The 12,951-nt window shown below is 37.0% G+C and overlaps 1 protein-coding gene across 4 annotated transcripts in view; it reads left to right on the plus strand.

Moving 5' to 3' along the window:
* Positions 1-12,951, plus strand: part of Ppp1r12a (protein phosphatase 1 regulatory subunit 12A) — a 102,193-nt gene that overhangs the window by 36,262 nt on the left and 52,980 nt on the right. For all 4 annotated transcript variants that reach the window (XM_051206429.1, XM_051206432.1, XM_051206431.1 and 1 more), the window contains exon 3: positions 10,696-10,814. In XM_051206429.1, the coding sequence (XP_051062386.1) occupies positions 10,696-10,814 (119 nt within the window). The remainder of the gene's footprint in view (positions 1-10,695; positions 10,815-12,951) is intronic.

A 12,951-nucleotide genomic window follows, 5' to 3' on the forward strand; every position in this document is an offset into this window, starting at 1 on the left:
AAGGTTTAGCTATGGTAGCCTGTCAAGCACAGTATATGGCACATAAGAAAGGTGGTATTAGCTTTTGATAGTTATCTTTTTGTTTTCCTCCTAGATAATGAAACACCATCTTTTTAAATTTGAAATGGTAATAATAATGGTTCTATATTTTTGCCTTGCATGGATTTGGTTGAGTTGAGTCATAAACCTACTGAGTCATTTGGGATGTTTTCAGTTACATGAACAGAATTCAAAACTTAAAATGATTTAATCAGCAAGTGTGTTTGTCATATGCAATTGTATATAGTTTGGAAGAATGGGCTTGCTTTCATTCATTCGTTCATTCAGAATTATTAAACTATTTAATTTTATCAGCAAGGACTTGTAATCTTTCAGGTTTTCCTTCTGAATGTCCCAGTTACAGATTTTATTCTTAGCCATGTCTCTTCTTTGTTCAAAAGATTATTACCTCAGTTCCAGAATTGTGGCTTCATGCATCCACATCTCAGAGCTTAAATAAAAATGGGTCAAGTGTAAAAACTACCTTCTTCATAGTTCACAGGAGACCCTTCTTTATGTCTGAAAAAAATTCCATTGTATATATTTATCACAGTTTCTTTGTCTATTTTTTGTTGATTGACACCTAGGTAGGACCAAAACTTGGCTGTTGTAAATAGTACTACAGTAAACATCAATGTACCTGTATCTCTTCGATATAGCGATGTATCTGGTAGGATTTCTATTGTTGTGATAAAACACCACGACCAAAAGCAACTTGGGGAGGAAAGGCCTTTTCAGCTTACAAATCTCAGGTCATGATTGAGGACAATCAGGGCAGGAACTCAAGATGGGAATCTGGAGACAGGGACTGAAACAGGCCATGGAGGAGTACCACTTACAGGTTTGCTCGCTCATGGCTTGTTCAGCTTGCTTTCTTATACAACCCAGGACCATCTGCCCGGGGTAGTGTTGCCCACAATGAGCTGGGCCCTCTCCAATCAGTCACTAATTAAGAGTGTTCCACAGGGTTGCCTACAGGCCATTGTGATGGGGGCATTTTCTCAACTGAAACTCCCTCTTCCTAGATGACACTAACTTGTGTCAAATTGACATAAAACTAGCCAGCACACTTGACGTGGGATCCTTTGCACAAATGCCCAGAAGTTGGTGGTATAACAGGGTTAAATGGTAGATACATTTTAAGATCTATTTTGGAAAAGATTTTTTTTCTGACTTCCATAGTGGCTAGTTTAAATTCTGACCAGCAGCATATCAGGGTTCTCTTTTGTCACATCCTCGCCACGATTTGGTATCAGTTGTTTTGTTAATGACTGCCATTATAACTGAGATGAGATAGGGTAGTTTTGGTTTGTATTTCTTTGATGGTACATTTCTTGTAGTGAGAATGAACATTTTAAATGTTTTCTGGCATTTGTACTTTATCTTTTGAGAACTTATCCCATTTCGTTATCCCATTTATTGATTGAGTTGTTTGATTTTTCTCCTTTTTTTTTGTATTTTTAAGTACTTGTGTGTTCTTAATATTAATTATGTCAAAAATACAAGCTAGCAACATTTTTCTCCCATTCTGTAGGCTGTCTCTTCACTTGAGTAATTTCCTTTGCTAAACAGAAGCTTTCTAGTTTGATGAAATTCTGTGTGTTAGTTATTGGCATTGTTTCCTGAAACTGGAGTCCTGAAAATTTTCCTGTTCCCATTTCTTAAATATTGCCCCTGCTGTTTTCATTCAGCAGTTCAGAGTATTAGGTCTTTGACCCGTATGCAGTTGATCCAGGTACATTCTCTATGTATAGATACACAATTTCACCATCACCACGGTTTGTTGAAGAAACTGTTTCCAGTGTATATTTCTTGGTGTATTTTTACAAGTCAGGTGGCTGTCCGTGTTTACATCAGCTTGACTCTAATACTCCACTGGTCTTGTGTCTGCTTCATGATTGCTCTCCTGTGGCTCTGTAATATGATTTGCAACATGGCATGCTGATTTCTCCAGCATTGTGCTTTTGCTCAGCAGTACTTTGACTGTCGAGGGTCTTTTGTGCTTCTGTGTGAATATTAAGGGTTCTCTCTCTCTCTCTCTCTCTCTCTCTCTCTCTCTCTCTCTCTCTCTCTCTGTCTGTCTGTCTGTCTGTCTGTCTGTCTCTCTCTCTCTCTCATAGTGAATAGCCTTGAGATTTTGATGAATTGTGTAAAAATCCATAGATTGGTTTTGGTAGTATTTGTCTGTGAACATGGCAAATTTTTCCATCTTCTGGTGTCTCTTTCAATTTCCTTCACAACTGTTGTGCAGTTTTCATTGTAGAGTCCTTTCACTTCCTTTGTTAGGGTTGCTACATTGTAGTTCAGGGTATTATTGAGTTGTCTGTGTGTGGGTTTGTACTTAAATTTTTTGGAGGCAGTTGTGGAAGTTTTCTTTCTGAAATGTTTGTTATTAGCCTATGATAAAGCTGCTGGTGTTTTTATGTTGATATTTATATCTTGCTATTCTGCTGATACTTTGTCAGATTTTAAGTTTTCTGGTAGAGTCTTGATCTTCTTTAGAACCACATCATCTACAGACTAGAAGACTTTGATGTCTGTAATTTCTACTTATGCCCAAATTACTTCCTCTCCTTGGTTTACTGTTTTACCATATTGATTTTTAACATACTGGGTAGTCCCTTGAGAAACCCTAAGTAAGAACTGATTACTTTTCAAGTGTAGCATCTTTTGAAGCTCATACATTTGAGTATTTGATCTGCTTCATTCGGCCTGTGAAGCTGCCTTTACTTGGTTAACAAATTATGCCATGATTCTTAAAGAAGCCCTACTCTTTTGTAATGTGTTTAAGAGTGTACATTACTACTGGCTTGGTAATTTCTCAGTTCATAATTAGTAGAAGTGTTATTCTTTAGTTCATTCTTTATTCCCAGACATTATAGGAGCAACCTAACAGCTTTGTCTGTAGTATACTGATTGTTCACTACTGGTAACAGTGTTTTGGTTTTTTGTTTTGTTTTGTTTGGTATTCTACTTGCGCATTCATTGAGTAGTTTTTGGTTTTGGTTTTGAGGTGGATTTCATTATACTACCTGGGCTGGCCTGATACTTGACATAGCTTAGGCCGGCCTCAAACTAATAACGCTGCACCCGCAGCCTCAGATGTAGACACGCGCCCTTTACCTAGCTGGGAGAATTCTTTGCTCTTGGTGATGGTACCAAGTTGAAAGTACTTTTTGCTTCATTGTTTCAGTTTAGCTTTCTTTTTTTCTTTCTTTTATTTATTTATTTTTTTTTTGAAAATACCGCATTCTAACCATTTAATTTCCTCCAGTACCTTATAGATAGCTATTTATAAAAATGTTTTCTATTAATATCCTAATTGGATTTTTAAATCTAAGTATTAGTGAAAATAAGTAATCCTCCCCCTTTATAGATAAGTGACAGACTTTCACAAATATTCCTCCACTCTATATTTTAAAAAAGATGAGCTGTTCTGGAAGTCACATTTGGGTATAGAGATAGGTGCTTGTTTTGTGTATGTGGCCATACATGTCACAGTTTTACCTGTTCCACTTAATTAACCAGTGAACATTGTTTAAATAATCACACCTTTAATCTTGGCAGCTGTTTTTTTTTGTTGTTGTTGTTGTTGTTGTTGTTTTGTTTTGTTTTAATTCTCGGGAAATATAGGGATTACTATGTTTATTTTAAAAATTATTTGGAGTGACTTCATTAGTGTTGTAGTTGTTGAAGCGATTCTTTGTATTTTACTTTCGTTGCTATGTTGCCTGTTTAAGCTTCCACTGTAAATGCCTAAGGAATGCCTTGATTAGCCATAGAAGTGTTTAGTAATAATATAAAAAAATTAACCCCATATTAGTTTACCCATGAATGGTTTCATAGAATATAGCCTGATTGATTATATACTAATGTATTTTCTTTTATGAAGTAGTAGTAAAGATTTCATATCTCAAAAGGTTTGTAGCATTACATCAGATACATTTTCCATGGTCTTATTTATAGCACATGGAAAAACGTCATTGTCACTTGATCATTAAAGGCGTGGCTATTTAAGGCTGTGTTAAGATGTCCATGGTGGTTTAGTTATGGCTTGGCCTTTCCTCTTTATAACTTTGATCCATAAACTCTACTGAAAACTTCAAGATTTTTGTTGGCTCACCAGCTAAATACGTCCACTGTCTAACGACTTTTTTACCGCCTTCTTTATTCACTCTGATCCTAGGCACTGTTGTTTCCTACTGGCTTATTATAGTTCCTGTGTCATACTGTCAAATCTTCTCTCCATCTGTTTTCTCCATGTAGCTGGCAGGATGCTGTTACAGCACCTTAAGTTGGGGACATCACGGTCTTATCAGAGCCTCTGGTGCATTTATTTATATTGGGTTCAGGGTAGAAAGATATTAACCTATAAGAGTCTGATTTGTTTGCCACCTTGACAGTCTGGCTCTGCTTTGGCCCCTTTTCTAGGTACCTATTATGGTCTCCTTGCTGAGCCTCTAGACTAGGTAGACATCTTCCTATATGGTCTGCTTATTCCCTCTGTCTAAAATTCAATGTTTTTGTTTGTTTCTTTTTGCACTTTTGTTTTTCTAGACAGGGTTTCTCTGTTTAGCTTTGTAGACCATGCTGGCCTCAAACACACAGAGATCAGCCTGAGTCTGCCTCCCAAGTGCTGAGATTAAAGGTGTGCATCACCAGCATCCAGCTCCTGTATTGGTATTTTTAAATTTTTCAGTTTTTTAAAAATTATGCAATATAATTTGATCATGTTTTTCTCCTCCAACTTCTCCTAGATCCTACCCACCTATGGTGTTTTGAACACGTATGGTCCCATAGACTTCTGTGTTTGAGTGCTTGGATCATATGGAGCGACACTCTTAGGGGGTGTGGAGTTGTTAGAGGAAGTATGTCACTGTGGAGTCAGGCTTTGAAAAGAATTGCCATGGTCATGGTGTCTCTCCCACAGCAAAGAAAACCCTTAACTAAGACACCACCCAACTTCATAGCTTCGTCTTTATGTTCTCCTTCCCTCCTCACTAAACAAAAACAAAAATCCACCCAGAAGTGAATGAAAATCAATCAAGAGAAAAAAAAAAAGCCAAAGGAAAAATTCAATAAAAATAACATTCATGTTTTTGTATGTGTGTTGTCCAACTTCCCCTGGCCATAGGGCTCAGACCTATACAAGTTCAAGCCAGATGGAGTCTCAGTCCTGAAGGGAAGTGGACATCGGGATCCCAGCCCTAACTGAGAAGCCCTCGGCCATTGATTCCTGCTGGCAAAGGCAAAAGCCCTTTTTAACCAGTGAATGTCAGTCACTTGTATACCAGCCTCAGCCCAGAGCAGATCCCATGCTCAGATTGCCAATTTGTCAAAAGTTAGTTATGTGTTCTTGGCCAGCTACAGCCTATTCTCATTATGTAATTTATTTGTATAGTCCCAAGTAGATGAAATATGCTAGAAATGAAATTTTGCTATAATAACTAAGTTGAATTCTTGGGAGAGACTCAAAGGCACATTCTACTTCCACATAAGTAGATGCTGATGAGACAACTGAAAGATGGGAAGGAAAAACAACTAGATTACGTATACAGATTGCTTTCCTTGTTAATAGAAATATCTGCTTTGAATGCATAGCTAAAGCATTTCTGGTGGGGTGTATGTAAGAATAACACCACAGACATAAAACTATTAGAAACATCCAAAGAAAAGGCTTGGTCTTTTATATAGGATAAGTAAATTATTATAATTTATCTATTTGTTGTGGAAGGAAATGTGTTTTATATGTGTGTTGTATGTTATGACCCACTAGGGTTTGGGGGAGGGGCTTTTTTGGACTGGTTTTTTCATAAAGAAACTTTAGTGGACAGAGTATCAGATACAGTGTGCAGAGATCCCTGTGACACTGAGTGTGCTTTGGTGGGTACACATTTAGTCTGTTTTGTTAGGTAGGCGGTCTTTGACAGAGTAGAGAGGGGGAACAAGAGAGCTAGGGAGTGGCAGTGAGATTCAGAGAGTCACTGGCCTAAGGTGTTTAAGTAGGTGGGAAAACTAAAAGATAGTTGTAGTGGTGACAGTAATAGCTGGCATCTGCCTGGTGTTGACTATGCCTTTTCACCATGCTCAATACTTGAACATAAATCACATTTGGTGTAGTCCTAGGGTACAATAAAACATGACCGTAAGTGGTTGTCTTATCCCCACATAATTATAAATCTTTTTATAGAAATACTGAGTTTTGTTATAGAATGCTGCCTCAAATTGATGAATATGTAACTGATTCTGTATTATGTTTTGAACTGTGAAATTTAGATTCTAATGAAGAATGATACATTATTAAGTTTTACTTAATAAATGAGGAAACCAAGTCAGAGGAAAGTCCCATATAGGAAATGACAAAACTAGTGTTTGAGTCAAGATAATCTCGCTTTTCAAGTCTGCATTTTCAGCCCAGAGTGTTCTTCCTTGCCTTTATAATTGGGAGGATTATATGGTTAAGTTTATTTAAGTTTAGAAAGTTTGTTTGGGTTACTTTCCTTTGAGGTACCAGTGTGAAAGGTCCAGTAGCAACCAGAATAGAATTTGATAATGTGCAACCTGGATTTCATCAAGTCTACGATGCCATCCTTCTAATTCATTGTTTTCTTTGCATAACATTTTTAATGCAGGTTTATTTTTAGCACAGAGGCTTTTTTTTTTTTCATAGTGCTGTTCTCTGTGCTGAAGATTGTTACAGTTTAGCTGAATAATGCTGCACCATCTATTCTTGACTTCCTTTTGCTTTGTTAGGACCAGTGTTTGAGTGTGAACACAAAAGCCTCAGGAAATGAAGGGTGGGATCACCGTGGTTATTGCTGAAACTAACTAGAGACTTTACCAAAAAAAAAGGGCAAGGAAAACTAAGGAATGTCAATCAGATTTTAGAGGTGAGCGTTGAGCTCAGATTCTGCAGATCATAGAGCGTGGTGCTTTTTCTCTGCCCATCCAGCTTTGAGCCATAGATAAAAATTGATGCCATGAGATCCTGTTTAATTTTGTATGCCCTTTTTAAATGGTTAGTTACAGTTATAAATGATAATTCTAGAATACCACACAGTTTTATCAAGTGTGTGCTGAACACATGAATACATGCTTCCTAGACTTTTAGCTTTTCCAGCAGTTTCAGAACTTGGCTTTCTTTCGTTTCTCAGGACATCTGTCATGTTTGTATGCTTTTGGATTATTTGCTTTCTTTGAAATTGTGCTTCATAAAGCTCGCCCTTCGAACCCTTCAGTTGCTCTGAGGTGTGTACTGGGTTTTCAGTCTTTATGTCCTTTGAGTGACTTCCAACATCCCAAAAGAAGAAGCATTTTTAATATAGTCTCTGAGGTTTGCTTAGCAGATTGACTCATATACTGTCTTTAAAACAAAGCAGTTTCTGACATCGTTTCTTCCTTAGAACCATCTGTTTGTGATAGTTAAGAAACTCTGTTACATATGTTAAAGCTGCATGCCTCCAGTGTAATCCCTCTTTATAGAAGTTATAAAAAGTTTTGGATTATTTTAAGTTTAAGATAGTAGGGTACAGACTGATATGTTAATGTTTTATTTTAAAAGCAAACTTATTAAGAAAGCTTGTATAACAAAAGAATCTTTACCCATTCATACCCAAAGCAACTGATGTAGATCTTTCCTAAATGTACTGCTTAGGCTTAGTCTCCATTAACCATACAGTATATATAGTCTTTCTTTACTTTGTGTGTGTGTGTGTGTGTTTCATTTTGTTGAAATGAAAGTATACATTCATCAGATAATCTTTTCTTGATTTCCTGTCAGTTTTCTTACTATATAGGTTGAACAGTCCTAATCTGAAAATCTAAAATTCAAAATTCTCTGTTAACAAAACAAAACAAAAAACAAACCTCTGATACAGGTGCAAAATTCACACCTGACCTCATATTCCAGCCAAGTCAAAGCACAGGTATACTGAAAGTATGATATCATTGTTGTTTGTGTTTAGCCTTAAGGCCCATTGTCATGATACTTTATTAGGTATAGGCAAATTATATACTCCCAAATATATAATAATTCATAATACTTCTAGTCCTATGCATTTTGGATAAGGCATATTCATCTTATTGTTTAAATAACACATCATTCTAAGACTAAACACAGTTTCACTTTTTGTTGATATTGTTTTTTCTTTGTTTAAGACAGGGTTTTGCTATGTAGCCAAGACTGGATGGGACTTGCCATCTTCTTGCTTCAGCCTCTGGGATTACAGGTTCTTGCTAGTATGAAGCTCTCTGAAGGAAAGTCCATGTTTATTATTAGATTGCTGGGATTTAGCAGACTAGACAGCCCATACATAATTTTTAAATTATTGACTAACTTAAACATATAAGCAAAATATATAAACATGTTTCACAAAAGGGAAAGTACAAATACCAGTAGACACTTTCAGCTTCCTGTGTAATTAGGAATACAAATTAAAGCAAAGACATGGTATTGTTCCAGCAATTTTTTTTTTTAAAGTTTGGTATTCTCAAGTAACATTTAAGAGCATGTCCATTAAAAGGGTATTAAATAAAGACATGATCTTAATATACTGTGGGTATATTTTTAAGTTATTAGGAAGAATTATATTCCAGTTCAATTGGAGTATTTTGTTAATTTTGTTTTACATATTAGCTATATTTATACATACACATAAATTCATAGCAAAAGTATTACAAGATTTTTGTGTGCTGTTGACAGTGCTTATCCCTAAGGAAGGAAGGAACATGATGGTAAGGGGAGGGCCATAAAATGAGTGTCTTTCCCCCTTCCCCATTGTAGACTTGCATTTGACTAAGGAACCTAGGACTGTATACACATGCCTACTATGCTCATGGGCCTGGTTTGATCCCTAGCATTTCATTAAACAGACAGACAAACAAAACTTGTAAATGAATCCATTTGCATCCGTCTCCTATCTGCTGTGTGGCTCATTACCTCACTTCTGTACTGTAACACTCACTTACACAGCACCTGGCTGGCAAATCCTCTGCCTTGGATTCTTTCCCAGAGTTCCTGTCTCTTCCTGGAAGTCCCACCTCTCCCCTTCCTGCCTAGCTACTGGCCATTCAGCTCTTTATTAAACCAATCAGAAGGTGCCTTAGACAGGTGAGGAAGGACAGAAACACGTCTTACAGAGGGGTTATCCCATCAGAGAAAAGGCCCAAATGTAGATGGAAAACAAGAAAACAAAAGTGTGTTACAGAATGACATTATATGAGAAGGCAGCAGTAAATCATTGAAGGATGTTCATACTTTCTAGTTGAGCTGTTTAAAGGTTTAAGTTGAATATGACATGAGGGGTGTTAATAAGTAAATGATTCTGGGAGGTATGCATCTAATACAATGAAAAGAATTAATACTCTTTCTGCATCGAGATCCTTTTGTCAGGTTTGAGAACTAATGTGTTTTCTTAAAAACAAATTGTAGTTGCATAAAATACACAAGTGTAAACATTAGAATGCATTTGCCAAAATAATAGACCAAGATTTATTGTAGTTGTGTTTCTGTTTGTTTTAACATAATTAGTGTTTGTCCTGGTGATTATTATAAATTTCAAAATAATCACTGGCATTAAATACTATTTTTTCTTTTTTTTTTCTTTCTTTTTTTTTCTTTCTTTTTCTTTTCCAGTTTGAATGTTTTCCCTATATTTATAGCTGTGTACTACATATATGTCTGGTGTTCCTAGAGGCTAGAAGAGGTCATCAGATTCCCTAGTAGAGTTCATGTGGTTCTGAGACACCACGTAGATGCTGGGAAGCAAACTTGGGTCCTCTGGAAGAGCAGACAGTGCTCTTAACTCTTAGCCATCCCTCCTAACCCTCAAGATGTACGTTATTTTTAATTACTTGTGTCCATATGTGAGTATGTACTGAATACTGGTATCCTTCAAGGCCAGGAGAGGACATATGATCCCCTGGAGCTAGCTAGTTACAGGTGATTTTGAGCTGCCTCACATCGGTGCTGGGAACCAAACTCGAGTCCTCTGTATAATTAGTTTCTGCTAACTGCTGAGCCAACTCACTCACTCTAGTCTTCATGAGTTTTTTAAGACAGGGTCTCACTGTAGCCCAAGCTGGCCTTGAACTTGTAGCAATCCTCATTTCTTAGCCTCCCTCAATCAGTCTAAGTCAGTAGACTTCCATGGAGCCTACTGAATTCTATTCCAGACTATTATTACACCGTAAATATTATTACTTATTATTAAATGATAATTATTAAACTCTTCCTTCATTATAGTGGAACATACTTGACATTGTATTAGCTGGAAAGGTGAGGCAGGTCTCAGGGTTCCAGGCCAGTCATATAGTGAGGGGAAAGCCCAACAAGATAAAACCCACCTCTCATAGAGCTGATACTGGGAATGTGAAGCTCGTTAGAACCAGTACACATGGGAAAACTGGGAGTGTCTGTGGAGGCAGTCCAAGATGATGCTGTGAAAGGCTTTCTTATGCTTTTGTCAATAAAGCAAGTATGTATGTAGACAATTTTAGAATCATAAAAATTCCTGTGATAATTTTTGTTTAATAATGTGCGTGAATATTTATTATTTTTGTTCCTGTTGCTGCCCTGACATAAGAACTTTACTCATTGGATGCATAATGTTTCATTTCAGCAGTATTCCTTTAGCTCTCCCTCTTTTGATTTTACAGGTTTCTCATTGGTCAAGGAGCACATGTAGGAGCTGTCAATAGTGAAGGAGACACACCTTTAGATATTGCAGAGGAGGAGGCAATGGAAGAGCTACTTCAGAATGAGGTCAATCGGCAAGGTAATGTAAAAAGCAATACAAAGGGAGCGTGCTTAGAATTATGCTAGAAAGGATATCACTCATGACTTTCCTGGTAAAAGTACCTATTGCCATTGAAGGACAATCATACTTGAATAAATTTTAATAGTTGTTTTAGTGACTGTGTATAGGATTGTTCTATTTGAGAAAAAAAAGTAATCCTTCTCTCTCTTTATAATGCTGTAAAAATTGAGTATGTATAATAACACTTGGGCCATAAAAGTATAGAGAATACCTTCTGAGTGAAGTGGCAGGCAAAGGGGTGTACAAGGTAGATGTGTCACCTTGCGAATTTGAACAAGGTGGCCACAAATGCCTACTGACTGGAGCATTTGAGCAAGCTCTGAGTGTGACTCCAGGAAACGAGCATTCTAGACGGAGGAAGCAATGAATGTAAGGGTGAGAAGGTGCCTGATGTATTCAAAGCTGAACAAAAAGAAAAAGCAGGCATGGGTCTGTGATTAGATGTGTGTATGTGCACTCGCATGTATGTAGTAATGGGGGAGTGAAACAGGGTTTTGCTGTGTATCCTAGACTGACCTTCAACTTGCAGCAATTCCTTTGCCTCAGTCTCCTGAATACTTTTATTGTAAGGGTTTGTCATTATGTCTACATCACAGGATTGTGAGTATAGTTTGATAGCTTAGCCAAGAGTAATATTGAATGATAAGATAAAGTATGTATGTAGAAAGGAAGAGTCCCAAGTTCTTTAAATGAGCAATTGAATGAATTAAATTTCTGTTTGAGATAGGAAGATTGTGAGAAGTATGTTTTAGAAGAAGATCAGAAGTCCATTTAAACATGCTGAGTTTGTTTTGCCTATTAGATATCCAAGATGGAGATGGACAGGTGTATCTCTTCGTGATAGGGAATGGTTGCTAATGGGTAGGGCTGTTCTTAGAAGTTCTTAGAAGTTAAGAAGGAAGGACCTTCTCACTTATGCTAGTAAACCTTGAAGAGATTATGTGGAGTAACATAAGCCATAAACGAAAGGACAAGAACTGTATAATTCAGTTCCATCTATATGATGTACCCAGAATAGTCAGTCATAGTTGTGGAGGAAGTAGAGCCAGGTGTGGGCACATTCCTGTGAAACTAGTAATTAAGAGACAGATGTGGAAGGATTTTGAGTTCCTAGCCCACATGGGTACCTTGGGATAACTGTCCCGAGAAGAAAGGAAGAGGAGAAAGATGCTGAACAAGGTCTGAGAGGAGGGTACTTCAAAGAGTTGTTTAGTGGACATAGAATTTCAGTCTGGTAAGATGAAGGAGTTCATTGTATAGCTGCTAATATACTTCACGTACGGAATACATGCTAAAATTGGTTAAGATGGCCCTATGTGGGTATATGGCTAGGACCTGCAGCTTGCTGTTGCTGTCTAGCAACATGAGAACAGGATCTCGCCCACAAATCACTAGTCTTGGTATATAGTATATTTTCAAGTTCCTATCAAATTCCTAACCTTCCTTAAGTTGAAAAGACATGCCACACTGTTTCAAGATGCACTCTGTATATGTAAGAAAGATTATAAGATAATGGAAATTTCCAGCAATGGCCAGGTAACTTTTCTTATGTTTAAACTTACACATTATAAATGATGAAAGTATGTAACTATCAGGTCTTCAAAGGCGTTGCCTATGTGCTTTGGAGGTGATACACATGTTATATCATAAACTGTTATTTTATTTCTCTATTACAGTGGCTCCAGGCTTTTTATAAATTAGAATAGGTTGACAACTTTTTTCAGATAACTAAATAGAACATTTCAGTTTATGTATATAAAAGGAAGGTCAGAGTTCATATAGCACGGTCACATATTAGTGGTGGGGAAGGAGAGAAGCTAGATAGAATCTGTGCTGTGTGATTCCATTTTACAAAGTTCTCACAGTACAAGCTAAGCTGCAGATGAGGTGGTCTAGTATTGGGTAAGATGGACAGTGGCGAGAAGGATAAGTATAGTGAACGTGAATAAGTGTGATAAACTTTTGTTCTTTAGCTTGATTGTGGTAATGATTCAATAAGTATGTATGTCTGTTAAAACTTTCCCAATTGCACACAGAATGTCTGCTTTGTGTCAGTTATCCTGGAATTAAAAAGTAATTTTAAGTCAAAAGGGAA

Source organism: Phodopus roborovskii, unplaced genomic scaffold (genome assembly GCF_943737965.1).
Source record: "Phodopus roborovskii unplaced genomic scaffold, PHOROB, whole genome shotgun sequence".
In the NCBI taxonomy this organism is placed as follows: Eukaryota; Metazoa; Chordata; class Mammalia; order Rodentia; family Cricetidae; genus Phodopus; species Phodopus roborovskii.